This window comes from Rhinichthys klamathensis, unplaced genomic scaffold, assembly GCF_029890125.1.
Source record: "Rhinichthys klamathensis goyatoka isolate OS25496 unplaced genomic scaffold, OSU_Roscu_1.1 h1tg000229l_1, whole genome shotgun sequence".
NCBI lineage: Eukaryota > Metazoa > Chordata > Actinopteri > Cypriniformes > Leuciscidae > Rhinichthys > Rhinichthys klamathensis.
Window position 1 is genome coordinate 644,142 of NW_026606753.1, and position 27,507 is coordinate 671,648.

At 37.3% G+C, this 27,507-nt stretch overlaps 1 protein-coding gene across 16 annotated transcripts in view; it reads left to right on the plus strand.

Moving 5' to 3' along the window:
- slit2 (slit homolog 2 (Drosophila)) overlaps positions 1-25,693 on the plus strand; it is a 72,939-nt gene extending 47,246 nt beyond the window's left edge. Inside the window, exons 13-41 of one of the 16 annotated variants that reach the window (XM_056265087.1) lie at positions 560-703; positions 1,111-1,274; positions 1,698-1,721; positions 4,403-4,423; positions 5,365-5,515; positions 6,753-6,827; positions 6,925-7,068; positions 7,284-7,427; positions 7,693-7,859; positions 8,105-8,240; positions 8,495-8,563; positions 9,661-9,732; positions 10,189-10,260; positions 10,343-10,414; positions 11,729-11,892; positions 12,017-12,049; positions 12,279-12,403; positions 12,716-12,813; positions 14,811-14,950; positions 15,143-15,169; positions 15,483-15,576; positions 18,036-18,173; positions 18,260-18,500; positions 18,598-18,728; positions 21,466-21,620; positions 21,744-22,032; positions 22,122-22,330; positions 23,833-23,873; positions 24,130-24,361. In XM_056265087.1, coding sequence (XP_056121062.1) covers positions 560-703; positions 1,111-1,274; positions 1,698-1,721; positions 4,403-4,423; positions 5,365-5,515; positions 6,753-6,827; positions 6,925-7,068; positions 7,284-7,427; positions 7,693-7,859; positions 8,105-8,240; positions 8,495-8,563; positions 9,661-9,732; positions 10,189-10,260; positions 10,343-10,414; positions 11,729-11,892; positions 12,017-12,049; positions 12,279-12,403; positions 12,716-12,813; positions 14,811-14,950; positions 15,143-15,169; positions 15,483-15,576; positions 18,036-18,173; positions 18,260-18,500; positions 18,598-18,728; positions 21,466-21,620; positions 21,744-22,032; positions 22,122-22,330; positions 23,833-23,873; positions 24,130-24,222 — 3,433 coding nt within the window. In that variant the 3' untranslated portion in view covers positions 24,223-24,361. Of the gene's footprint in view, positions 1-559; positions 704-1,110; positions 1,275-1,697; positions 1,722-4,402; positions 4,424-5,364; positions 5,516-6,752; positions 6,828-6,924; positions 7,069-7,283; positions 7,428-7,692; positions 7,860-8,104; positions 8,241-8,494; positions 8,564-9,660; positions 9,733-10,188; positions 10,261-10,342; positions 10,415-11,728; positions 11,893-12,016; positions 12,050-12,278; positions 12,404-12,715; positions 12,814-14,810; positions 14,951-15,142; positions 15,170-15,482; positions 15,577-18,035; positions 18,174-18,259; positions 18,501-18,597; positions 18,729-21,465; positions 21,621-21,743; positions 22,033-22,121; positions 22,331-23,832; positions 23,874-24,129 lie in introns of all 16 variants that reach the window. The other 15 variants (XM_056265071.1, XM_056265072.1, XM_056265076.1 and 12 more) reach the window with 15 other exon arrangements.
- Positions 25,694-27,507: the final 1,814 nt, after the last annotated feature.

Consider the following 27,507-nt stretch of genomic DNA (forward strand, 5'->3'; position numbering starts at 1 on the left):
GTGTGTGCGTGTGGGTGTGAGGAGTATGTTTAGGAAATGCTTGTTAATCCAAGTATTTATAGGGGTTTAACAAGACCATAAGCATTTGGTGCTACTACATAACATTACAACCACACGTGTGCTCAGACTATTTTGAAAGTGAATATAGATAGACTCTTGCAGACTTTAAAAATGATTCTGAAATAACTATCACAAAAAAAACTCAACTCACATTTGTGTATGCTCACAAATATAAAAGTTTGGTGCCAATAACTGAAGCAGACAGACATTTGTATTGATTTGCAGGAGATCCAGAACATACATTCTGTTTATATGAGAGAAGCTTTGTAAAATAAAGCCTCTGTTTATTCACAACTTTGTTCTCCCATAAGGCACTGTAAATGAGTCTGGAAACCACAGGGAATATTTTTTTTTAAGTCTCACTCCAATGTTTGTCTATAAATGTTAATCTATTTGTAAATGCCATTTATAACATCTCAATTTAATACGCATGTATAGATTTTTCTGCTTGCCTTAGAGATTTGTGTAAAATGTCACATGCAAATGTTTATCCCAACAGATTGCTAAATGCGAACAAGATCAATTGTTTGCGTGTAGATTCTTTCCAAGACCTGCAGAAACTAAATGTTCTGTCGCTTTATGGCAACAAACTCCAGACCATTGCAAAGGGAACCTTCTCTTCTCTCCGAACCATCCAAACTCTGTGAGTAACATTCGTTGAAAAATGAGTAAAAATGATTGACATTCTACTGTTATTAAGATTTCAGGAAAAAAAGATAAGACAAAGTAAAAAATATGATTTTGCAAACATCTCTTTATAATGCCATATATTCACTTTTTATACAATTTTCACACAATGATAATATGTCTGTAAGCATGAAAATACATTGCTGCCTTTATATTGTTGGAAAGTTGGTCACTTGGATCATTATTTTTGAGGGAACCCTGGTATAGAATATTAGGGCCATGCATGATAAATTTAATACAGTCATATTTCAGGCTGATCAGTAGATTGGGAGTAAAAATGTGAATGTACTTTTTTGGTTAGTCAAGAGACTGCACACGTTAACTATCACCGTCATTCACAATTTTCTTAATTTTGTTTATCAGTCATCTGGCCCAGAACCCCTTTATGTGTGACTGCCATTTGAAGTGGTTAGCTGACTACCTGCAAGACAACCCGATTGAGACCAGCGGAGCTCGATGCACCAGTCCCCGCCGCCTTGCTAACAAACGCATCGGCCAGATCAAGAGCAAAAAGTTCCGCTGTTCAGGTACATACACACATGCACATTGGTATTTGCATATACGTGTAATTATCGGTCGTTTGCCAGACTTGCTCACAGACGCTAAGTCGATTGATCCTGCTCTTCCTGTCTGCTCCCAACAGTGGACTTCGGTGTCAGTGAGAATGTGTGTTGTTAATGGTGAAAACATCTTAGTCAGCTTTCACTTATATAGACATATACGCAGTTCCAAGGGTCTCAGCATGAGTTATCTTCTCCTGTCTAAGCAGATTATGAATCAGAATGCAAATGTGTGCGTGTGTGGGTATTATTAGTTTACTGTCTGTCAGTTGAGTATTGATTGCTGTGGGGTTATAAATTAGCAGGATTTCTTGATCAATATTCATATTCATTTATTGATCTACACACACAGCTCTCCTCTCAGTTCTCTGTATATCTTTCTTTGTATAGCTAAAGAGCAATACTTTATACCAGGTATGTTCAACTGCTAAACATTTTTTCTGTGTGTGTACTACATAAAAGCCTTTGGACACTAATGCACGCAAATCACACACACATTATAATGTAGATGGAAAAAAAACTTTTGTGCACCAAAAGTCCCTGAGATTTTTGCTGTGGAAGAGCTGCTTACAATGGTGCTGTATTCTTGTGTAGCACATGGTCAATGACAATGTTATTTTTTGTCAGAATCTAATAATTATTTACTCTCTAATTTATAATAAAAAAATACATTAAAATGCCATTCATACACACAATGACTGGAATATAACTATTCTATTATGAACCTGTTTTTATTTTGTTGATTAAAATTCATTTTGTTGTTTTGAAAATTCAGGGTGATACAACTGTCCTGAGATTATAACGAAGAACATGTCTTTTAAAATAATGAAATTCTTGAACTGAAAACTTTAATTAGTTTAGCATTTATCTTATATTTTATGCCTTACATATACACTACCATTCAAATGTTTGGGGTCGGTTAGATTTTTTTTAAAGTCTTTGCAAGAAGTTTCATATGCTCACCATAATTTATTTTTAATTTCATATATTTTATATATGAAATAAAAATGTCATATATTTTTATAAAATATAATTTATAATATTTTATAATAAAAAAAATGTATTCCTTAAATTTTCAGCAGCCTTTACTCCAGTCTTCAGGGTCACATGGTGCTTCTGAAATTATTTTAATATGCAGATTTGGTGCTTAAGATATATTTCTTAAGATTAGAAATATATCTATTATTATAAATTATAAATTATTATAAATAAATTATTTTAATATGCGGATTTGGTGCTTAAGATATATTTCTTAAAGGGGTCATATAATGCCATTTTTGTACAAGTTAATATGAATCTTTAGGGTCTAAATGAAAACTTTGTAATATACTTTTATTAAAAATTCTCATTAGTACTGTAAGAAAACACTAATTTTACCTGGTCCAAAACAGCTCTGTTTTCAGCACGCCGTGCATATGCCTTTAAATGATAATGAGCTTCGCTCAACTCTGCCCCTCTGTTCTTTGGTGCGTTTTGACACAACGCACGTGGAGTGTTGCCTTGACAACAGTTGAGGGTATATTTTGGAGAGAGAATGGCAGCGGGAGTCTCTGAGGACACATCTGTGCAACTGTGTATCAATTTGAACCGGAGTCGGACCCGGAACAAGATGACGGCCCCGAAGAAGTTCGACAATTAAGGCTCGAATAGGACGTTTCTGAATGGTTGGTTAACGTAATGTCACTTTGATCTATCTTTATATGTACTGGCTGGGTAGAGTAGTGAGATATGAACACTATGTGTTTACTGATGTATATGTTAGTTCATTGACAGATTGATGTTACAGCTAAACTTTTTTTCGCGATTTGCAAAGATTAATATAAAGGTTAATAAAACTTTACACTCACTTCTTCTGGAGGTGCAGCAGGAACACGAAAAGTTGGTACCGATTCTTTTTTCAGGAGCAGCTTATTCGCAAAACCAGCTTTATACTGACCCTCGTTTATAAAGCAGTCTGGTGAGAAATGATTCGCGCAAACATGAAAGCATTGACGTTGATCGTGGGAAATATTCCCTTCGAAAACAAAACTCAGCCACTGCGTCTTCAGCGGTTCGGATTTAGGAACATCAAAATGACTGTGTTTGTTATTACACCCAAGAACAGAACACCACAATCGCTTAGACGCCATTCTGCTCCAGCGTATCAACAATGACGGACTATGATGACAGCTCGCTCAGGGTGGGGATGTGTATGAAACGCTGCTGTCAATTATCAATCCTGGGAGGGCCGTCCGATTTAGTGACGTCACAAAGTCGAACGGCTCAATTTGAGGCAGGGGAAAACATATAAGGAGATTAAAACAAAAACACTGGATGGATTTTTATCATTATATGATGGTTGTGTACAAGCACTGCCAACACACATTTCAGTTCAATCAACTTGTAAAAGTGCATGTACCATTGTATGACCCCTTTAAGATTAGAAATGTATCAATGTTGAGAACAGTTGTGCTACTAATATTTTTGTCGAAACTGTGATACATTCAAGATTCTTTGATGAATAGGAGGTTCAAAAATTTGCATTTATATGAAATATAGGGCTGTCAAACGATTAATCACGATTAATCGTTTGACAGCCCTAAATATAATATATAATAATATACTTTCTTTTAAAAAAAAACGTACTGAACCCAAATGTTTAAACTCTCTCTCTCTATATATACAAATATATTTTACAACTTTTTGAATGATCTGTACACATGTATTCAGGGTGTGTATGAAATGACATTTTTAGAGTAATTAAATTCAAGCTATTCTTAAAAATGATATAAAGTGGTTTAAAACCAAAAACCAACATGAATACAATGAGTTTATTTCTAAGAACTTGGCACTTGTGTATTAAACTAAATTACTAATACAGTATGGTGGCTTTTACAGTAATTTGTTAGATGAGCTAACAAACAAACAAATGGCGCTTCAGTCTAATGTTAATTTGTTGTCACCAGCCTGATCAGTGTCACTGTTGCTGTGCGCATGCTCACAAATTGCACACGGTGGCATGGATCTAAAAACACAGGGTTTCCAGCATTCGTCAGTGTGTTTGAGTGTTTGTGTATTACATATTCTCTCTCTTCCTTTCTCGCACACACACTCAGGGATTCATCATATCAATAAGTGTAAGTAACTGACACAAAACCAGTAAGACGTCACCCAACAAGCCCCTCCCCCTCAACCTCAACCCCAGCCAATCACAGACCAGGAACCCAAATATATGTGAAAATGTGCTCACAGGTTTATTGAGCACACGGTGTGAATTGAATGTGTCTGTGTGTGCGTCTGACTGTGCGTATAACCGCTGGTTCATGTGTTAATTTACTGTACAAAAGCTGCAATGTTCCTGCCACACTCTTCTGTTTCTTTCGTCTTTCCCCCCCGGAATCTCTCATCTTTCTGTTCTCTTTCCATCATTCCTACTAGTTTATCCCAGCTAAACAAAGTAGTACCTCATTCTTTATCTCTCGACCCTTTTTTTCTTTCTGTCTCTTTCTCTCTCTGTGTGTCTTGTGGAGGAAATTCAGCGGGGTTTTCCTTTGTGCTTGATCTAACCATGTGGTTGCAGACTCGGACTAATACATGGTTCTGTCAAGCACCATGGAAGGTCTTGCAGCATCTACAGCATGGCAAGCAACAAGAGACTACCTTTGTGTGTGTGTGTGTGTGTGAGTGTGTGTGTGAATTTTTTTCTTGTTATTGGATGTGCTGTTAAGAATGCGTGTATTGTCCTCCTTATAAGTGTGTGTGTGTGTGTGTATGCAAAACACTCCAAAGTCATGGCTACTATGTCAGCATGACTTTATGTGTTGTTAAGAATGATAATACCGATAGCATGTTGCCATGGTGATAACTGAGTTTCCTCTTGTCTAGCACAATTAACATTTAATGTCCTCCCTACCAGTGATCCTTTACTTTTACCACTCTACCTTTCCACCCAAACTTCTTTGATCTTACATATCTTCTTCTCTCTTTCTATCTGTCCTCCCCTCTCATACACTCTTTTTTTGTGATTGTGTGGTGTGTAATGGTGTGTGTGTTTGTGTGTGTATGGTTATGTATATAGGCGTGGAAGACTACCGATCGAAACTAGGTGGGGATTGCTTCGCTGACCTGGCCTGCCCAGAGAAATGTCGCTGTGAAGGAACCACAGTGGACTGCTCTGGACAAAAGCTCAACAAGATCCCAGACCACATACCTCAATATACAGCAGAACTGTGAGTGTCTCTCTCTCATTGTAAAGGTTCACCCAAAAATGAAAGTTCTGTCATCACTGTCTCATGTGTGAAGCAAGCCCTGGAGAGCTTGAAATCGGTCAGGTTTTATAAAAAAATTAAAAATATAATCATTTGTGTTTCAAAGATGAATGAAAGTCTTGTAGAAAGAGACAAAAAGTCCAGGGTGCTCAAGGAGTTCAAAAAAAGTATTAGAAGGTGCTCTTTGGGGTCGAGAGTTCAATGTCATGTAGAAAAGGGAATCCAAGGCACTCTTCTTTAGAAAATTAAAAAGCCTTTATTAAACTGGCTCTATCATGATTGAAAAAATTATTAAAACATGTGGGGGAAAATACAACCCACGCGTATTTATTTACAACCCACGCAAGTCTTGTAGGTTTGGAACAAAATGGTGAATTGATGGCATAATTTTCTTTTTTGGGTGAACTAAAATAAAACTTAAACTCTCCTGATATTAGAGTAACAACTACAGAAGAATAAAATAAAGCATATTTCGTTACCTTTTGGAGCTTGGAAGGGTTCAGTTTGAGCAGATGTTTTATACCATCATCACTGTCCTCGTCAGAGCTCATTTCCCAGTACATACAGCATGATCTGGCTCACGTTTGCGATCTCAAACATATTCTCAAAACCATCATTTTTAACATCTTCAAAATCAATATTTTAATTGCCGACAGCTTCTTCACCAGATCCACCATCAAGTGACAGTGGCACTAATATTTGATTGCGTTCAGTAATTGCTCTTCTGTAAATCGCTGAGGCATTTCAAGTTTTGCTGAAGATACTTCCTATTCTTTTGTTTTCTGCCTGCAGTAACTATGAGTGAAACGTCACTTCATCATTGTGTATCAGACATTGCCATCTTGTGGAATAAATGTGAATTGCACTTTTTCAGTCATCAAAGATTCAATTATTGTTGTGCAGAAAAAATATACATACCGGTACACTGTTACACATCTTGGGTCGTTAGCAACCCTATTCGATTTTTACCAAAAAATAATGGGAAAACAGGCTTTTTAAAAATATTTATACATTTTTTTTTTTTTAGTTATATTGTTTATAATGAATTGATTGAGGAATACTAAAGAAGGTTGATGTTTAACTTTAAAAAATGAATGAGGAGGAGGGTAGTGAATGAAGTCCCGGGTCACTAAAGACCTGATGTATGTGTTTCAGGGTTAATTAATTTAGTTGTGTGTTTGATTTGTTTTCCACACAGCCGATTGAACAATAATGAATTTACAGTGCTGGAGGCTACAGGAATCTTTAAGAAGCTTCCTCAACTGCGCAAAATGTAAGTCTCTCTCTGTCTTTGTTATCTGTCATTATACAGTATAAATGACCCTCATTAGAGTACTTTAATTACCATGGCAACTTGCTTTGTTTTACAGAAACCTTAGTAACAATAAGATCACAGATATTGAGGAGGGCACATTTGAGGGGGCCAGTGGAGTGAATGAGCTCATTCTGACCAGCAACCGCTTAGAGGGCGTCCACCACAGCATGCTGAAAGGCCTCGGCGGTCTCCGCACATTGTGAGTATTCACACTCGAATGAACATGCACGTACATATTAGCTCCTTACTGAATCACAAATATGAATCATTCTTCTGAGGTACAGTGCAAAATGTCAGGCTAGTGAATGCAGAAACTGTCAAAAAATGTCTAGGTATGATTTTATTCTCAGGTGTGGGCACATTGGTTTGCGTGTTGCTGTTTTAAATGTTTATGTGTGTGTTTGTCATGTGTAGGATGTTGAGGAGTAACAAGATAAGCTGTGTCAATAACGGTAGTTTTACTGGTCTGAGCTCGGTGAGGCTGCTCTCCCTCTATGATAACCTGATCACCTCCATGTCCCCGGGAGCCTTTGACACACTACATTCCCTCTCCACACTGTGAGTATCAACCCACAGTAACAACAAAGTGTTTTTTTATTCCAGTGCTGTTTCAAACTTAATAATAATAAAAAGATTCTGTTGAGAACTGAAAAGGTTCTTTGAGGAAAAAGTGTTCTTCTATGGCATTGCTGCGAAAAACTCCCTTTTTGAACCTTTATTTTTAAGAGTCTAGGCAGCTCATTAGGTTTTGGAACACAGCATTTGTTTGTAGAATGATTTGCTAAATATTTGCTACATCATTTTTCTTTATGCAATCCCACAGGAACTTACTGGCCAATCCATTTAACTGTAACTGTCATCTGGCTTGGTTGGGTGAATGGCTCCGTAAGAAACGGATTGTCACGGGCAACCCCCGCTGTCAGAGCCCCTACTTTCTTCAGGAGATCCCTATTCAAGATGTAGCCATACAAGACTTTGCCTGTGAAGACGGTACGGCTATGAGCGTGTGTGTGGGTGTAAACAGATCTTGTTTCTAGCTCTTAATAGGGCTTTGATACGATCTGTTTTGTTAACTTGAGCATAGCTCAGTGTTATCTTTCTTTTACACAAACACGCTTACAATAACAATCACCCTGGCAAATCTTCACACCTAAAAGCTCATTTCAAATTTAATTATTCTTTACTTCTGAAATGAGAACATTAAGATGATGTTTAATTTTCTCTTTGTGTGTCAGCAGGTAATGATGAAAATAGCTGTCCACCCCTGGCTCGCTGTCCCGCCGAGTGTTCGTGTTTGGATACGGTGGTGCGCTGCAGTAATAAAGGACTAAAGGTTTTACCCAAGGGCATTCCTAAAGACGTTACAGAACTGTGAGTGTACCGAAAGCACACTATGGGCTCAAACCTCACAGCAATTTCATAATAAATGGCCATTTTCAAAAATCCCCTTATCTGATCCAGGCACACCTTTTTATGAACCCAGCTGCCTCCAAAAACACATACTTGATGTCTGAAACAATACACGGCTGCTGTATAAACGTCTTTGAAGTTTCTCCCATTACACTGTTGCTAATGTGCTATTTCCTCTGTGTTTGAGTAATAACTTGTTTGTCTTTTTCTGATAGCTATCTCGATGGCAACCAGTTCACGCAAGTCCCTCTGGAACTATCCAATTATAAACACCTCACTCTCATGTAGGTACAGCCCTCTCTGGAGTCACCCAATCACAAATAGTTTACTGTTATCAGGGCCCTGCCCCTTTGAAACTAGCCAGTCGTAACAGAACCTCGCGCTTTTAAACGGACAGAGTTAGCTTGTACATATGGTGTTTGATCCATTATCTCATCCTGCCAATGGCAGAAAATCCAAATGTTTTGAGCTGTATTTTGAGGGGGATTTTTGTGTGTGGCTTTTGCACGTATTTCCTGCACTATGAGAGTGATCCTCAATATCCCAACTTCACCAAACATAACAAATGAATTAAGCACTAATAAACAACAACCATCATTATACACACAAATATGCAAACTCGTCAATTAAATATGAGTATGAGTGATTGCTCATTTCTTTAGTCAAAATTCGTGTGTGAAGTTATTTTATGCACATAAAAAAGATCAAAGACTTTGAAATATTGTTTTAAATAATTTATAAGACTGAAAATGGTTTTCGAAGGTTTATTATATTTTAACATATTGTAATTTTTTCATGAATGCAAATCTAATTGGCTTATAAATCACACCCGAACAGAAAAGTCAATGCGAGTGAAGCGATGCATCAAGGCTGTCGAATGCTTCTGTATATTGTATTATGACTTTAAGCCTAACACATAACTATTGTACACGCTTTGTGTTTGCTGTTTACAGTTTTAAAGGTCACTGCATTGATAAGTTCAGCCGTCTTGAGTGTCCTAACATGGAAGTTCACATGTGTGCATTGTCTTTTGCCATGCATTAAACTATGTAATGTAAAGTGAAATATGTAATTCCTTGCAGTTTGGGTCCATTTTTTAATCTTTCATCCCTGAGTTGCCGTAAATGCAAAAATATTTCATCCCTGGTTGCACTGCATTCAGCTCTGGTCAGTTTGGCTTTGATGGAGTTATTGTTGTGCAGTGTAAAAACAGCTCATCTTAAATATAACAAATCTTTTTCTTTTTAATGCTGTGTGAAACATTTTGTTATTGGTATGTACCGTAAATGTTGGCTTTAAGTGTCTGATTTTCTCGTGGCTCATAACACTCTGCCTTTGTTTGTGTGTGTGTGCGTATGTATGTATGTGTGTTTTCTTGCAGTGATATGAGTAATAACCAGATCAGCACATTGTCCAACCACAGCTTCAGTAACATGTCCGAGCTTCTCACCCTGTGAGTGTCAACATGATTTATGGCTTCGGTTTGTGTGTCTGTGTGTGTTTTTTGTGCAAACACTAGTGTGGTTGTGTATGTTTTTAGCTGTGCATTGTGCGTGTGTGATTTTCACGTGTGAATTTTATAGTTCTTGAAATTATATGTGCACTTACCGGTAAGTGTATACTGTATGCTGTGGTAGTCTTGGCTCATTCAAAAATCTGTGATTTGATTTCAATTTAGACGCATGAATGAGTCATTTTTTGCCATAGAATTTTAGACACTTTTTCTTAACTTATTATTATAGATAATTTAATTATCTTATTATCTTTATTCTATTTCAGTAATTTATTTCGGAAGTTGCTAAATCCACTTGGCTTATTTATTTATTTATTTATTGAGTTTGTATGGCCTGACGCATCTGTGTAAATATATGATTTTGCAAGTATTATAATATTTTTTGTTTCATCCCAGAATTTTAAGCTACAACAGACTGAGGTGTATTCCTGTAAAAGCTTTCGACGGTCTCAAATCTCTGCGCCTGTTGTGAGTACCTTATTGCTATCAGACTTTGATTTATATGTTTTGGACTCGCTTGGATGGCTTCATTTCTCTATTCTCTCTGCAGGTCTCTTCATGGTAATGATATTGCTGTGATCCCAGATGGAGCTTTCAAAGATCTGTCCTCGCTCTCCCACCTGTAAGTACCTCAGAATGAACACACACATACACACACACACACACACACACACACACAAGCACTTATGAGTGCACCAAATAGGTTTTGACAGCTGGATGTACTTTGGTTCTTTCTTTCCTCTCACACAGACACACTGAAACACTTTCTTTGTCTGAACTTGGGGCTCTGCAGCCACAGATTGGTTGATTTCTTGGTCTCCCACGATGACCTTTTTTTATCATTCTCATGGATCAATTTCACAAGTGTAATTATGACTGACAGCCGAGTAGAACAAATCTACACATTAACTTACAGAGGGCACCGTCAAGCAGCCAATATCATAATATTTTTATATGGTTATATCAAAATATTATTTATTAAAAACCAAATCACATGAAAGTCACATCAAGTGTGTGTGTTTTTTTTTTTTTTTTTTTTTTACATTGCTTCAAAAATAGCAATTGTAATAATATATCTACAAGCATATTTAGCATATTATGTCAATTGTTTAAACCAGCTGTGAGGCCCCTAAAAACAGCTTGATCACTCAGAAACCATTTTGTGTGTCATGAAATAACCAAAAGTAGAGATGTTCAGGTGCGTGTGTTGTAAACTCCATATTTAGTCTATTAATTTCCACATGTTTGACACATTAAGGGCCAGATTTACTAAACAGGGCAAATTACTGCGCGAACACAATTCCAAAATAGCACAGATGGGAGTGGAAAGTTCTGCGTGTGATCTACTGACTACGTGCAAATTAAAGAACACAGACGCAGCTGGGTCATTTCCATAAAGACCAACTACCAAGAGCAGCGCAAACTAGTGTCTGATTTAAGACATGCTTTGTAAATAATGTAAATCACCTTGCGTGATTCATTTAAATACTCTCCTCCCATATATTTTGCGTCTGAAAGGGAAACTCCTACAAATGCATATGCAATAAGGGCAGCCGCAAAAATAAGGCCTCTTCTGTGCTAATTTTTTGCTGCTTGTCTAGTAAATCCTGACAGTAGTTTTTTAACGCCAAAAGAGGGTTTGCACTGGCGCAAGCTGTTTGTAAATCTGGCCCTTAGGCTTATGAATGTGATAGGTGGGCATTATCGTAATTACAGCCAATCAGAGCAGCATGAAGGAACTTCCCGCCATCAAACTCATGCTCTATTAAAACTTGATGATCTGAAGAGTGTCAGCTCCCTATGAAACTTTATCCACTAATGTCACTGTTGTAAGGTGTTGCTTTAGAAAAATGAGTGAGTATACACTATTTCATATCATGTTTGATGAAATTTTTGGAGAAGGTTTGTAATATATTCTTGTGCGTGTTTCCTGCAGGGCTCTGGGAGCAAACCCTCTGTACTGTGATTGTCACATGCAGTGGCTCTCTGACTGGGTAAAGAGCGGCTACAAGGAGCCTGGAATCGCGCGCTGTACTGGTCCTGGAGAGATGACCGACAAACTACTGCTGACTACACCCTCCAAGAAATTCACGTGCACAGGTAAACCCACCCGTGCACTTCGGAGACACTCATCCTGTCACGGAGAGGGCATTAGTACTAACTCTAGTTTACATGCTCAGATGTTAATATTCTAAGTAATGTGATTTGATTGGTACATTTTTAGAGGTGCTGGGGACTTGTGGTTTTCCGGTGCCAGGTAAGCAAGCCAATCAGAGCCCAGTGTGAGCTCTTAAACCCCGGCCCCCTCTATCAGCCACCCAAACCTTTCCTCAGGTTTAAAGTGACCTTTGACCTGTTTTAGTTTTGTGACGCTTTACCTGCTCAATCCTATCTGTGTTTGTAATGTCTGTGGTTGTATATTTGTTATATATTTGTTTGTTTATAAAATCCTGTGTAATTTCTTTTTCTCTCTGTATTTTACATAGGTCCAGTGGATGTGAACATTTTGGCTAAATGTAACCCTTGTTTATCCAATCCATGCAAGAATGATGGAACCTGCAGTAACCATCCCGTTGATTTTTACCGATGCACCTGTCCTTATGGTTTTAAGGTACATACTCACTTAAACACAAAGAAGGATATCTCATTAGTGGTCTTGCCTAGGTATTGAACTTCGTACACACAACTGTCTTTGTGTTACAAGACGAAATTTTGTGGTTTGTTTGAGAAATTGCATTTAAGACAGCAGACCTTTCACCTGGCAGGCATAAAATTGCCAACTAAAAATAAAATAAAATATTTTTATATATATATATGTATAATATATATGATAACCTTACATTGAAGGAGGGCTTGGAGTCATATAGCGAGCAAAATATCATAGAGAGTTTACATAACGTTTGCAACATGCATGTTCATATAGGGTCAAGACTGTGAGGAACCAATTCATGCGTGCATCAGTAACCCCTGTCAGAGTGGAGGCACCTGTCATCTAAAGGATGGAGAGCAAAACACTCACTGGTGAGACCGACCTTCATCATCATCATCATGAAAATACTGTTTGAAATTACAACTGATATGTGTATGAGGCCGGTAAAGAGATTCTTTATGGTATTCGGGGCCTGTTGAATGTGGCTTTCATTTGGTACGTTAAGTAAATGATCAGATGTGTGCGTGTGTGTGTGTGTCCCTGCTGCTCCGGTAATGAATATACTTTATGGACAGAGTGTGTCTAATCTGTCTTAATCAGACTGAAGTGTCTGAAACTGATCTGAGCTCACTCATGCACTTAATCATCCAATCAAGGGTCTTTCTGTGGACACACACAGTAGAGACGTGTGTGTGTGTGTGTGGTGAGCTCAGGTCTAGCTGTAGTTATACACTGATCAATGCTAATAAATCCTTTGTATTGGTGAATAAGAAGAGTTTCATTTGGAAACTTCTGCTTTACATTTTGATTAGCTAATGTAATGTAATACACCCACAGACACACACGCACGGTGCATAAACTACTTTCTTCTATCCCTGTTTAATGAGACAACCATAAGTAAGCCATTCATAGGTCAATTTCCCAAAGAGCGAAAACACTGCTGTTCTGTGGTACTTTCAAATTTTCAGTCAACTTTGGGATCAAACAATGGCATGAATTTGGAACCTGATAATGTAATGTATGAATAACAGTTAAATGTATTCTCCTCAGTGCGAAGCATCATAAATGTAAGATTTAACCCGTTTCATTAGTGGTTTTCGCTAAGGCAAGGATCACTATTTCTTATCTGAATTCAAACCAGCTTAATTGAATGAGGCACTGTATAGTATGGAAGCTTGTTTCCGCCACTGAATAAAAAAAGAAAAATAAAAATTGCGACTTTTTATCTCACAATTGCGAGATATGAAGTCAGAATTGTGAGAAATAAAGTCGCAATTGCGAGATATAAAGTCACAATTCTGAGAAATAAAGTCGCAATTCTGAGAAATAAAGTCGCAATTCTGAGAAATAAAGTCGCAATTCTGAGAAATAAAGTCGCAATTCTGAGAAATAAAGTCGCAATTGCGAGATATAAAGTCGCAATTCTGAGAAATAAAGTCGCAATTGCGAGAAAAAAAGACAGAATTGAGACTTTTTATCTCACAATTCTGACTTTTTTTCTCACAATTGCGAGTTTACATCTCGCAATTCTGACTTTATAACACATAATTGCGAGTTTATATCTCGAAATTCTGACATCTTTTCTCAGAATTGTGAGCTATAAACTCGCAATTGCGAGTTATCAGGCCAATTCTAAGGGGGGAAAAAGACTAACTTTTTTCCTCAGAATAGTTTATATCTCACAATTCTGACTTTACAACACACAATTTTGACTTTATATCATGCATTTCTGACTTTATAACATGCAATTGCGACTTTATATCAATCAATTCTGACTTTATATCTCGCAATTCTGACTTTGCAACACGCAATTTTGACTTTATATCATGCATTTCTGACTTTATAACACGCAATTGCGACTTTATATCACGCAATTCTGACTTTATATCTCGCAATTCTGAGAAATAAAGTCAGAATTGCAAGATGTAAACTCGCAATTGTGAGAAAAAAAGTCAGAATTGTGAGATAAAAAGTCGCAATTTTTTTTATTCTGTGGCGGAAACAAGCTTCCATAGTATAGTGTTTATAGTGTGAGCTTAAATATTAAACTCATCCTGTTTGTGCTTTGGGCATTAATGATACCTTAAACTGTGCATCTTGTTAAAGAGAGATTATTTAATGATAATTTCTAAGCACCCATTCTTAAAATTTTGGGAAGAAATAGTGGAATTTTGAAGGAGGGACCAAACCATGCAGTATGTAGGAACCACAATATATAGAACAATGGACTGTAATAGAAATTTAGTAGTACAGAAACAAACAATTATAGACAATTATAGAATATCAGTACTGTTCATTGAGTTTGAGTGAATTTGAAGTTTCAAAAGGATTAAAAAGTCTTACGCAGTTGTTATGTTTGTATGTTCAGGTGTGTGTGTCCAGATGGATTTGAGGGCGATGAATGTGAGATAAATATCGATGACTGTGAAGATAATGACTGTGAGAATAACTCCACGTGTGTGGATGGTATCAACAACTACACCTGTCACTGCTCACCTGAATACACAGGTAACTTACACACATACACACGCACAGTCACACGCAAAATGCTCGGTGTTCTCTGTGCTTTATGTGTTTAACTGTCTGATGCTAACATGCAAATGTGCTGCTTGAGCTAACATGCTAACATGTCAAACACGTCCTCTGTATTTCTTTGTTTTCCTGTCTTTCTCTCGATACTTGTTTCTCTTTTTCTACTAGCTGCTAATAATAATGAGGTGGAGAAAGGTTAGTTTACTCTCTTTCACTTCATCCTCCCATTGTCTGTCTCTTTCCTTTGCTGTTTCTGGCTAGTGCGTCCTCTGTGCTTGCTGAAGTATGAAACACACATTCTTTCCTTGCTGGTACACTGTCAATAGAGGTGTATTGCATCGTTGTTCTTCAGAGTATTGGTATTTTGTCATCTTCTACACTGAGACTACACTGGACACGCAAACACACTCCTTCTGGTTCAATAAGATGCGACATGTTTTCTTACAGTAAACTCTACAATGATTATTCATACTCTTCCCACTCTTTCTGACTGTTCATGTATGTGCAGGGGAGCTGTGCGAAGATAAGCTGGATTTCTGCGCTTCAGAGCTGAACCTGTGTCAGCACGACTCGAAATGTATTCTGACCGCTAAGGGCTTCATGTAAGTCACTAAATTCCTCACTATCCGTGTTAGACTCAGCCTCAAACAATAAATCCACATACTTGATCATTTGAAACATACAGACAAAAACAGATTCACAGGTTATTATCAGTCCATTTGAAAAAAACATGTGTTTATAATATACTGGACCACTTTTGAAGACGAATTTACCACTAGGTTTGGCAAAACATGATACGTTTATAGCATCAAATCTTGATACGTTTATAGCATCAAATCTTTTAAAGGACTTCTGAGTTTTGAATTTCATTTTCAAGGCCCTTGTAAATGTATGTAAAATATTTACATAAACAACATATATATATATATATATATACACAGCTTGTGAAAAATTTGGAATAATAATGATTTTTAAAAAATGTTTTTGAAAGAAGTCTCTTATGCTAACCCAGGCTGCATTTATTTGATAAACAATACAGTAAAAACAGTAATATTCTGAAATATTATAACAATTTAACAGTTTTTTTTCCTATTTGAATATATATTTTAAAATATAATTTATTCCTGTGATGGCAAATCTGAATTTTCAGCTGAATATCATTACTCCAGTCTTCAGTGTCACATGATCCTTCAGAAAGCATTCCAATATGCTGATTGCTGCTCAATAAACATTTATTATTATTATCAATGTTGAACATTTTTGAATGCAGTGTATCACAGCTTCCACAGAAATATAAAGCAGTACAACTATTTTCAACATTGATAATAATAAGAAATGTTTTTGAGCAACTCAGGAATAAATAACATTTTAAAATGTATTAAAATTAAAACCAGTTCTTTTAAATTGTAATAATATTTCACAATATTACTGTTTTACTGTATTTTTGATCAAATAAATGGTTGAGCGAAAGAGATAATAAAATGTTTTGCTGACCACCAACCTTTGAATGCTGGTCTATTTATATAATATACTGACCAATCATGATAATATCTCTGCATACTCTTCTGACTTCTGACTCCAGTGCATTAGTGCTGTACAGACGTTTAAATCCTTGCCTATAAAAACTGCCCTTCTGCAGTCACTTAAGCCTGTTGGATCCAAAACCTTTTTGGATTCGGTTTCATCACTCTCTCCCCTCCAGACGCCCCCTTCTCTCATCTCATATTTTATTTTATCCCTCTCTCCACCGGACCAAAACAATCGCCATGTTAGAAAGCATCAGGTGTGTGTTTCCTTCTCTGCTGATATGTGTGTGAGCAGCAGACCACATAAGTTCATTTGTGTGTTTTTATGCCCATTGGTTCAGATGTTAACACAACACTAGCTGTGTGGAATGCAGCTGGAGTCTCTGAGGTTCTGCTCTATGTTTGTGTTCTGATATTCAATTACGGCTCTCCCGTTGGGTTTACTATAAAAAATGAGTTGGAGGGGGGTGTTTTAAATATGATATGATGCGATACGAAGGGATGATGAATGTGTTTATGTAGCGCTTTAGGGTGTGTAAATTCATTCAAAAGAACTTCAATTTCAGAGTAACTAAAAGTTTCGTAATTAGACAAGTCTAATCTCACAACACAATAGATTTCACTGTTCATATACTGTATGTATTTTATTTTAAAAAAAGAAGCATGATCCCAACCGCACCACTGAGAACCTACAACAGATGTTGGCATGTTCAGGTTTAACTTTAGACCCCAAACCTAGTTAGATGGACCTTAAATGACTAAAAGTGTATTTTGAAACATGGCTTCTGCACTTTGACTTACTTTCAAGTAAAGTAAGTTGTGTGGCTTTTAGTCCACAGCTATTTGCTTTGAGGCATCTATAAGCTAGCGAAGGGAGTTCAAACTTTTCTATGCTAAAGACCCTCATTTATTTTATTTTTTAGTCTCTGGGAAATGCACATTTGACAGTAAAACACTGAGCTTGGGTTGGGATGCAGATGCAAATTTACTCTTATTATGGGATAGGGCAACATGTAAATATTCTGACAGTGCGACTGAGTTAGGATTCAAATCTTATTCAAATTTGCCATGGAAACCACAGGTAAAACCCTTCATGGCTCCTCACTACTATAGTAAAAATGAACTACTGTATATGTGGTTTCTATAAAACTATGGCTTAACAGCGCTGATTCAGTAAGAAGTGAATTCACCTCAGAATTGATGACGAATTCAGTGAAGAATTCAGTTATCAAACACAAATGTCTCAGTGATTTAAACTAGTTTAAAGCCTGATGAAACAGCGCTGACATTCTCAACAGCATTAACATGGAGAACAGGAGAAACACTTTGACGCCCTGAACGAACCAGTTAAAAAGCTTTCTAATCCACAAATCACCAACATTTACCATGGATTTACCATAGTAACATGGTATTTTGGCATAACTATGGAATATTTATATTGGATGTGAATCTGCAGCACTGAAATGATGGGAGTTAAAGATGAAGATGTGAGTTTTAAATGTTAATGATGTTGTTTTGTGTGTGTGCTTGTGTAGGTGCGAGTGTACTCCAGGTTACACCGGGGAGCACTGCGAGGTGGATTTTGATGATTGTGAAGATAATAAATGTAAAAACGGGGCTCAGTGTATTGATGCTGTGAATGGTTACACGTGTGTGTGCCCAGAAGGATACAGGTTAGCATGAATACACCAACACACTAGATCATCAGAGATCACCGTGTGGAATACGTGTCTCACTGTGTGTGTGTGTGTGTGCGCAGTGGGCTGTTCTGCGAGTTCTCTCCTCCAATGGTCCTGCCGAGAACAAGTCCGTGTGACCACTATGACTGTGCCAACGGTGCACAGTGTGTTGTCAAGGACACAGATCCTGTGTGTCAGTGTCTCCATGGTTACCAGGGCGTGCACTGTGAGAGGCTGGTCAGCGTCAACTTCATCAATAGAGAATCGTTCCTGCAGATCCCCTCCAACCTCATTACAGAACAGGCCAACATATCACTACAGGTACATGTCATAAAAAATACCATTCTGCTTGTGTTTTTGAGTGTGAGTGAGAAAAACGCATATACACACACTCATGTGGTCTGTATGTGTGTAATAGATCGCCACAGATGAGGATAACGGGGTGTTGCTGTATAAAGGAGATAATGAACACATCGCTGTGGAGCTCTACAGAGGCAGACTGAGAGTCAGTTATGATTCTGGATCATATCCTCCATCTGCCATCTACAGGTACACACACGATTTCGATACTGTAGGCAGTTTACAACAGCTCATTCACTCAGAATTTAGAGTTGGAACTATACATTTTACAATATGCTAAATCAAGACCAGGACAATCATCTATCAATACATCTCATTACATTTACCCCAGACTCCATATACCATTCAAAAGTTTGGGATCAGTCATTTTTTAAAGACATTTTACTTTTTATTTAGCAAGGATGCATTACATTTATAAAAAGTGATAGACATTTATAATGTTACATAAGATTTCTATTTCAATAGTTTTCTATTTATTTCCATTCACCAATGAATGCTGAAACAAATGTATCACAATTTCTACAAAAATATTAAGCGGCACAATTATTTTCACCATTGATAATAATAAGAAATGTTTCTGTGCAACAAATCAGCCTATTAGAATGATTTCTGAAGGATCACGTGACACTCTCTCTCTCTCTCTCTCTCTCTCTCTCTCTCTCTCTAGAGAGAAACTAAGAGAATTTTCAGCCAGGGGTCTTACACCTTATTTCAGGCGAAGAATATCATAATGATAGAGGGGTAAAGCAGGACCCCCATTACATATGGTATAAAATTCAGGGTTGCATTTTAGCCTATAGTAATGTACATATTTCCATATTATTGTATTTCCATACAGTTATGATGGTTTTGTTTCAAAGCCATTAAAACAATCATTATTTTCAGAATTATATACTAGTACATTAGAATTAAATGTTAATTGATATATTTTAATGTGGGAGCAATAATGAAATCTTAAAGGCACCATAAATCGAAATTGACTTTTTAAAAAAAATATTGCAGCATTTATTATAAATGATTTATCCGTGAACATTTTTTTTTTATTCATGTGAATCTTCTCTTCTATGGTGACGTCTTTACTGGCACGTGTCACTCACATGAGATGACAGCATTAACAAACCATATCAATTCAACGATCCAATCAATTCCCAATGGACAAAATCAAGTCCCGGTCTGCCTTTTTTCTTGTTCATGAAGCCGTTTCAAGGATAGATGTCACAAATCACAATAAGAAAGAAAAGAGTATCTCAACTGCCATTTTATACTCAACTTTAGCTTTGGTTAAGGTGTTTGGTTTGAGTTATTTTCGTTTTTAACTGAAATTAGACTGAGATCAAAAAGTAGTTGGCGGAGGGTCACAGACTCCTTTTGAAGATCTCTGGTAGAAGCAAAACCTTAAAAGCTTGTTTTTTTCTCAACAGTAATGAGGAAAAATCTTTCTTCTGAAGAATTTTTTTTTATGAAGTCTAATCAATTTAAACGGGTCATCAACTGCATTTTTTTTTTTTTTTTTTTTTTACATTTTTAAATGTTCTTTGAAGTCCACTTATAATGTTATCAAGATTTTTACATCAAAAAGAGATTTAGAAGTAATAGGCTACTTTCTATCCTGTTTTTGACCCTCTCTTGTTTTGATGGGTGAGGGTCAAAACAAGCATTCACGACTTGAAATAAATGGCCACTGCTATGATTGGGTAATTGGGTTTTGCATATTAAAATAATTTTCAACATCCCCACCAAATTAACACGTGTGAATTTGTTTTGAAAAATTCAGATTTTGAAAAATATCTGGTTACATTTATGCATATTACAAATGCTTTATAAGTCAAATAAATTTTAAATACATGGAGTTACCACAATTATAATTGAATGTACCATTGTTTGTCGCACTTTCATTCTTATATGCCATTCATCGTTCATCTTTTTCGATTAAGTTTCAAACGTATACATTGTCATTTGGTGAGGTGTGAAAACATGTTGTAATGTCTTACTGAAGACAAAACAGAAGAAACAGATCTCGCTCACCGAAGCTTTTATTCAGGATTACAGCGAATGGCTTAGATTAAAACAAAAACAAAAGCAAAAGCATTGTTCTCTAAATGCCGAAGCAAAGGAAAGAGCAAATCACAACTATTCACAGTTTGACTGTGGCGCTACAGTATAAATACTCAGTACATATCAAACGATCTGTATCAGACAAAGCAATAGTGACACATGGTAAAAACACTGTTACTCAGACTTGTGTGTTGCGACATTACTGTCAGATCCAATATAGGCGGCACTGCATCATCTTTTATTTTCAGTCTTACTGAAAAGCCTGCGCCGAACGGTGTCTTGTTTAAAAACAAATCCGCAGTAAAACGAAGCGAAAAAATGACGCGACATGTCTTACTGATGCGATCTGACTGGAACTTTGTTAAAAAAAAAAAGTTCATCCACACTTTCTTAATGTTAGGATCACAAGGAAGGCAATGCAAAGACACAACGTGGCACTTCAAAGAGTCTTGTAATCCTCAAGAGGCATCTCTATCGTTTTGTTGCTGGAGTATTCCTGTATTTGCGTCTCTCTCTCGTATTTACTACTACATGACATGTGTGAATCGGTGGGCGGGGCTAAAGAGGCAATGATGTAGAAGTAGGCGTTGATCTTCTGCAGAGGCGTCCTTTCGTCGCACCATGACGTAATAATGTGACAAAATCCGAAACGAGTCATTTTTTGAGCTTGGTTTCAATAAAAGCTGTTTCTGGAATAACAAGGTAATTTGGAGGTTCTGAAACTCTCAGGGTATTATTAATAGTACAATGATCTCTTATATGTGAAAAGATCAAAGACATTTTTATTTCTCAATTCATGACCCCTTTTAAATTATTGACCAAACTATTATTTTGAGATTACCCTCACTGTTCACTTCTGCTCTCTCCCTAGTGTTGAGACGATAAATGATGGCAGTTTTCATGTAGTGGAGCTGGTGGCAAAGGATCAGTCTCTGTCACTGTCCATTGATGGAGGAAGCCCCAAATCCATCAACACTGCCAACAGTCCCAGCCCAGCACCCAGCCCTGCCCCGCTTTACCTTGGGGGTATGTACAACACAGCGGCCACTTTGAAACTTGGTTAGGTCTGCTTCTAACTCTGGATCTTCCCAGAATTTCATAGCAATTAAAAAAATCTAAAAATCAAATAATAAGCTCCTCTTTTCTCAGGAATTCCTCAGCAGTCTGGATTGGCCTCATTGCGTCAGAGCTCCGGGAGGAACGGCTCTAGTTTCCACGGCTGTATCCGAAACCTCTACATTAATGACCAGCTCCAGGACCTCACTCAGTTCCTGCTGCAGGAGGGGGTGGTGCCCGGCTGCCAGCCCTGCCAGCGGAGTGTGTGCGCTCACGGGCAGTGCCATGCCACCGGACAATCCTCCTTCAGCTGTGAGTGTGAGGCCGGATGGACTGGCCCTCTGTGTGACCAGCAGATCAACAACCCATGTGACGGGAACAAGTAAGAGACCGAAAAATGCACACACACACACACACTAGTTTCATTATGTTACATTTTTTTGTAATTTTGTGTGTGCGTGTCTGTCTCAGGTGTATCCACGGTTCCTGTTTGCCCATAAACTCGTACTCGTACAGCTGTCGCTGTCATCCAGGCTTTGCTGGTGTATTGTGTGATGAAGAGGAGCAGTTGAGTCCCTGTCAGTACATAGCATGTAAACACGGGCGCTGTCGCGTGTCTGGGCTGGGGAAAGCCTACTGCGAGTGCAACAGCGGCTACACGGGGCAAAGCTGTGATAGAGGTACGGCGGCGTGGTTTCAACCTTTCAATGAAACCTGATCTCATGAGAGAAAAATGTGACATTGCATACAGTAGGTTTTTTAAAAAAAATTTGCCATAGCTACAAGAAATTGCAGTTTCCAAGTGAAATGTCCACTAAATAACATTGAAAGTGATTTCATTTTCTCCAATACAGCCGAGGCTTTAATAAGGTGAAAACATTTTTAAATAATGTTTTGTCAACTTTTAAATCAAGCAACAGGAAAGTATTTTTCCCTAAGCCTTACCTAGGGATGTACACTGTATCAGCAGTCCTACCATATCTGTTATCGGACGTTATTTGTGCTGTTTTTAAATTTATCGGTATTGGTCGATATTTGATTTTTAATTGTGCTCATGCTCATTTCCTTTTTTTTTATTTTTGGATTACCTTTGCTGTCATCTATTGCTCACTTAACATTAATCTTTAAAATCATTAATCTAATAACATTGATAGAAGTAAGCTTTTGAAAATCTCAAAATTTGTATATGTATATTATGATGGCCAAAATCACTACAACCATTATAGGTTTTAGTGTTTGTTTGTTTTTAATTGACAAAAGAATCTGAATATTGGCCGAAAATATGATATTATAAGCCGATAATAATATTTAATAGGCTATATTATACACTTTGTGGACGTATTAGTGTTGGTCAGTATAGTAATATAATAAAATCCTAAAATTGGATTTCAAATTGAATTTTAATTAGAGACTATAGCATTTTTAAAAATAATTTATGGCACTTACAGTGCATTTAAGCTACTCGCGCAAATTATGGTACACATGGGACATTTTACATACAACTTGTGCTCTGTAATGCCACATTTACACATAGCCGGGTATTTAAACGAATACCCCCCCCCTTTTTTTCAAAAAAAGTTGTAATTTCCATCAACCCGCATAAATACGCCATCGAGCGCCATCATAACTTTGCCAAACTGGGCGCTCACATGACGTTAAGCATTTTTTGGCGCATAATGTTACGTTTGAGAACCTAAAACCCTGTTTCTCCCATCGTTTTCTGTGATAAGAACAGGGTTTTCGTGTAAATGAGAGGCCAAACCGCAGGGAAATATCTGCGTCTTCCCTTCGTGTAAACGGGGCATAAATCTTCTAATAACCTTCTCCTCTAATCTTTAATTTTCTCAATAGGAAACAAAAGTCATAGCATTTTATCACCACTAGTCATGTCACCTGGCAACTCTAGAAATTTGTAGCTGTGGTCCCTTTTTTCACGTTTAAAGCAGCATATGCATGGTCTCATTTTTACCATGAAGACAGGTACTCACCTGTACTGGAACATGTGCTTGCATGTTTCAAAAATGTCTTTAATTCTTCCACAGTATGTTGTTAAGTTGTGCTTTCATTCTAAACTTCTGTTTATTTTTCTGTAGAAATGCTAACCCTGCGAGGAGCTAATCCTACGCTATTATTGTTGTTGTTTTTACTAACGTTCGTTTTTAAACTTCCTGTAACCTTCAAGCTGCTACTGAAAGCGGTGTGGACCCCACTCAGGTCCGCCAGGTGAGGGATGCATGTTAGTGTTCATCTTCAATTTCTTCCTTTCTTGAGTCACTAATAAACCTCAAGCTTTGAGACACCCATATTCCTGCAGCCCCTACAACCATCGTCTCTCCTCTTCCTTTTTCTACTTTCACACTTTGTATTTTCTTAGGAGTTACCTTTCAATTTCCCAGTAAAAATTTCATGAAGAAAAATCACGATTGATACTATATATGCAATATAGTGCTCAATCTTTTTTTTTTCTCTCTCTCTGTAGAGATGGCGTGTCGGGGGGAACGGGTCCGAGATCACTATCAGACGCAGCAGGGCTACGCAGCGTGCCAAAGCACAGAGAAGGTCTCCCGTTTAGAGTGTCGGGGCAGCTGTGGGGACGGGACCTCCTGCTGCGCCCCTCTCCGCAGCAAACGCAGGAAATACACCTTCCAATGCACAGACGGATCCTCTTTTGTACAGGAGGTGGAAAAGGTCGTCAAGTGTGGCTGCACAAAATGTCCATCCTAAAAACGAAAACGAAGAAATACATCCTCACCCCCACCCCCCCCTTGTTTGAAGTCCCCTGTTTTACCTTTTTTTGTCAGTGTTGGACTAATGTTTTTTCCTTCAAAGGAGATAATGGATTACTGTAAGATAAAGAACAAACCTATTTTTTATTATGAAGTGGAGAAAAAAAAGACAAAAAATAGATTTTAGAGGTTTTTTTTTTTATTTGCCATCATTTTAGGTACTGTGACATTTCTGATTACATTTGTTTTTTTTTGTTTGGAAAAATCACCTCAGACCAGAATGGAAAGCAAACACACCCTGACGACACGTTTCACTTTTTTGTGTCTTTCTTTGTGCCATTCTTTTACACGGTTTTCTGGACTGCCGTAACTCATTTCACCTGGACTTTGTGAAGGTGAGATAAAGTATCACTATGGAGACTGCAGGGGGATTCGCTGAGAGAGGAGGTCACTCCTCCTATTTGCTTACAGTTTACCACACAAACACACACTATCATAGCTGCTTCTATACACACACACACCTTACCCACGAAGTGTACACAGATGATCTCTTCCAGCATGCGTGCGCGCGCACACACACACACACACACACACACACACGCTCTCTTCTGCCACATTATAAACCATGTGTATTTATTGTATCAAAAATACCGTCACATTACTTATACTCGGTATAGCCCTTTGCTTCCCTGGAGTTACAGTTGGAATTTCTTAATATATATTAATTTATATTCCTCTTACCAATTTAAATCACTCATAGCTTACTGAGTAGAATAACTAACGTTGTGTCTCCTTCATTTGGTTGGTTTGACCAATGGGACTGTTGTATTTACCATAAAAAAAAAAGAGAAAAAAAAAAGCCTAGTGGTGTTATAAATCTTCAAATGTGAAGTGAAAACATTGTATATTTTTGTCGAATCTCCTAAAAATTTGTATGGTGACACAGACGTGCTTTATATTAGAGTTTAAATGTATAGTTAAAATCTCCCCATGTATTCAGTATAGAGCACATGCCATAGTTCAAAAAAATAACAGTAGCGTCCATAGCCGCCAATAAACCTCTTTTTAAAATATCCTCCTTGCGAATCCTTTTTAATGATACAGATAGAAAGAAAAACTGTGACTTTTTCTAAATGATACTACTTTGTTACCACTCTGTTTCCCCCATGTTAACATGTTGCTGCTAAATTGGTATTGTAGACTTTGGATGATGATGATGATGATGATGATGCTGATGTTTATTGTAGAGGACGTTGCTCATTCATTGAGCAAATTGTTTTACTGATCAATGAATAAAGATGTCCCCTCCCTCTATAAGCTTGTTCCTCTGTATGTACTAACGCTTACGTACACACATCCACAACACTTACATCAGGGCTATTCAGTCTGGCTCCTTAATTTGCGCCACACTTATAAGATAAACGATGCACATGCCATTGTAGTGATTGTCAGCACATCATTTACATTTTTTTTTTTTTTTTAAATCTCAATGTTGCCAGCAGGTGGCGATATAGTTCACTCATTACTGCGTTTTTCTTGCAGCTGCTCCCTCAGCCGGTGCTATTTTAGCACACCATGTGTATTGAACATTCATGTAAATCTTCCACCAAAGCATCTCGGATAAACTGCTCAAATTGTCTCTAAAACACAACAAATGAAAGATGAATCTTACTAATCTGAAAAAAGAAGGCATGATAATAGTGTGCTGTTAATTCTATTTAGCTTTTGATAGTTATTAATTGCGCTATTAGTTAGGCTAGGCTACATCTAAATCCTTCTCACCGAAATGTAAAAAAAGGTTGACGCTTTACATGTATTATACCACAATATGGTTTGGCAAACATCAAAATAATTGAAACAATTCAAATAATGTGAGTGTGATCGACAGTCTCCAAAAACAATTATAATCAAAACAGCTTAAGTGAGTGGAAAAGACAGCTACAACAAATCATATAATCAGAAAGTGTGTAGTGAAGGCAATAACATTAGGGGCACTGTCAAAGGTCTGCATTTTTAAGGCTATGATGTTTTTTTGTTTTTTTTGTTTTTTTACAATCACTTCAAATGAGACTTCAAATCTCAAAACTCACAACCAATGATATATTTTTTTTTCTTGTAACACTTTTCAATTGCTTGGAATACAACACAAATAAGGCCATTTGTTCATTGAACTAACCCCCCCTGTTCAGAATGACACAATATAACAACAAAGTATTACCATTTCAAAATGCAATTGATTTGAGATGAATGACTAGGCTATTTATCCAGATGGAACTGGATAAATCTTCTGAATGCTGAATTCTGACTGAATCATAATCACACACTGTTCGTTCATTGGCCAGAGGAGAACTGGCCCCTCAACTGAGCCTGGGTTCTCCCAAGGTTTTTTTCTCCATTCTGTCACCTGATGGAGGTTTGGTTCCTTGCCTCTGGCTTGCTTGGGGACCTTTAATATTCAACAGTAGCCTATTATTGATCTGCCCGCATTGACACAATTATATGAGAACTACTGAACGATGACATCAGTATAACGAGATACATCGACACCAATTACGCTACCGTAAAAGATGAAACAATTAATTAGATGTAGCCTAATATTCATCATTCTTTTTCAGACTCTGTACAAGCGTTTTGGGTTCAAAGATAGCTAGACACAGAGCATAACGGAATGGAACAGAACAGCCAGATACAGCATCCACGCTGCAAAACTCCCAGTTTGAAATATAATTGAGATACATTTAGATATAGATATAGCCTACAAGCGCTAACAACCTTTTTTACTCCAAGACCACCCTCTCCGAATCAATATTGAAAGGCTCCCCGAATCTTCTTTTAAACACAAAAACATTTGTAGTCTAGTGTTATTACTGTTGAAATCCATGTTATTATTTATATAAAAAATAAATAAATAAATAAAGATAAAACCGCTAAACAGCAATAGGCTATTGGTATTGATCAACCTGCTATCCCAAACAAGACCACAGTGAGATGCCAAAGGACTGCATATAGCAAATACATTCCATTCCGATCCATTCATAGCTAAACACACCAAGATACAAATGAAAAATAAAAAAAAACACTCTACCCGACAATTTTTCACAACCAGAACTGAACAAATAAAAAAAAAGTCT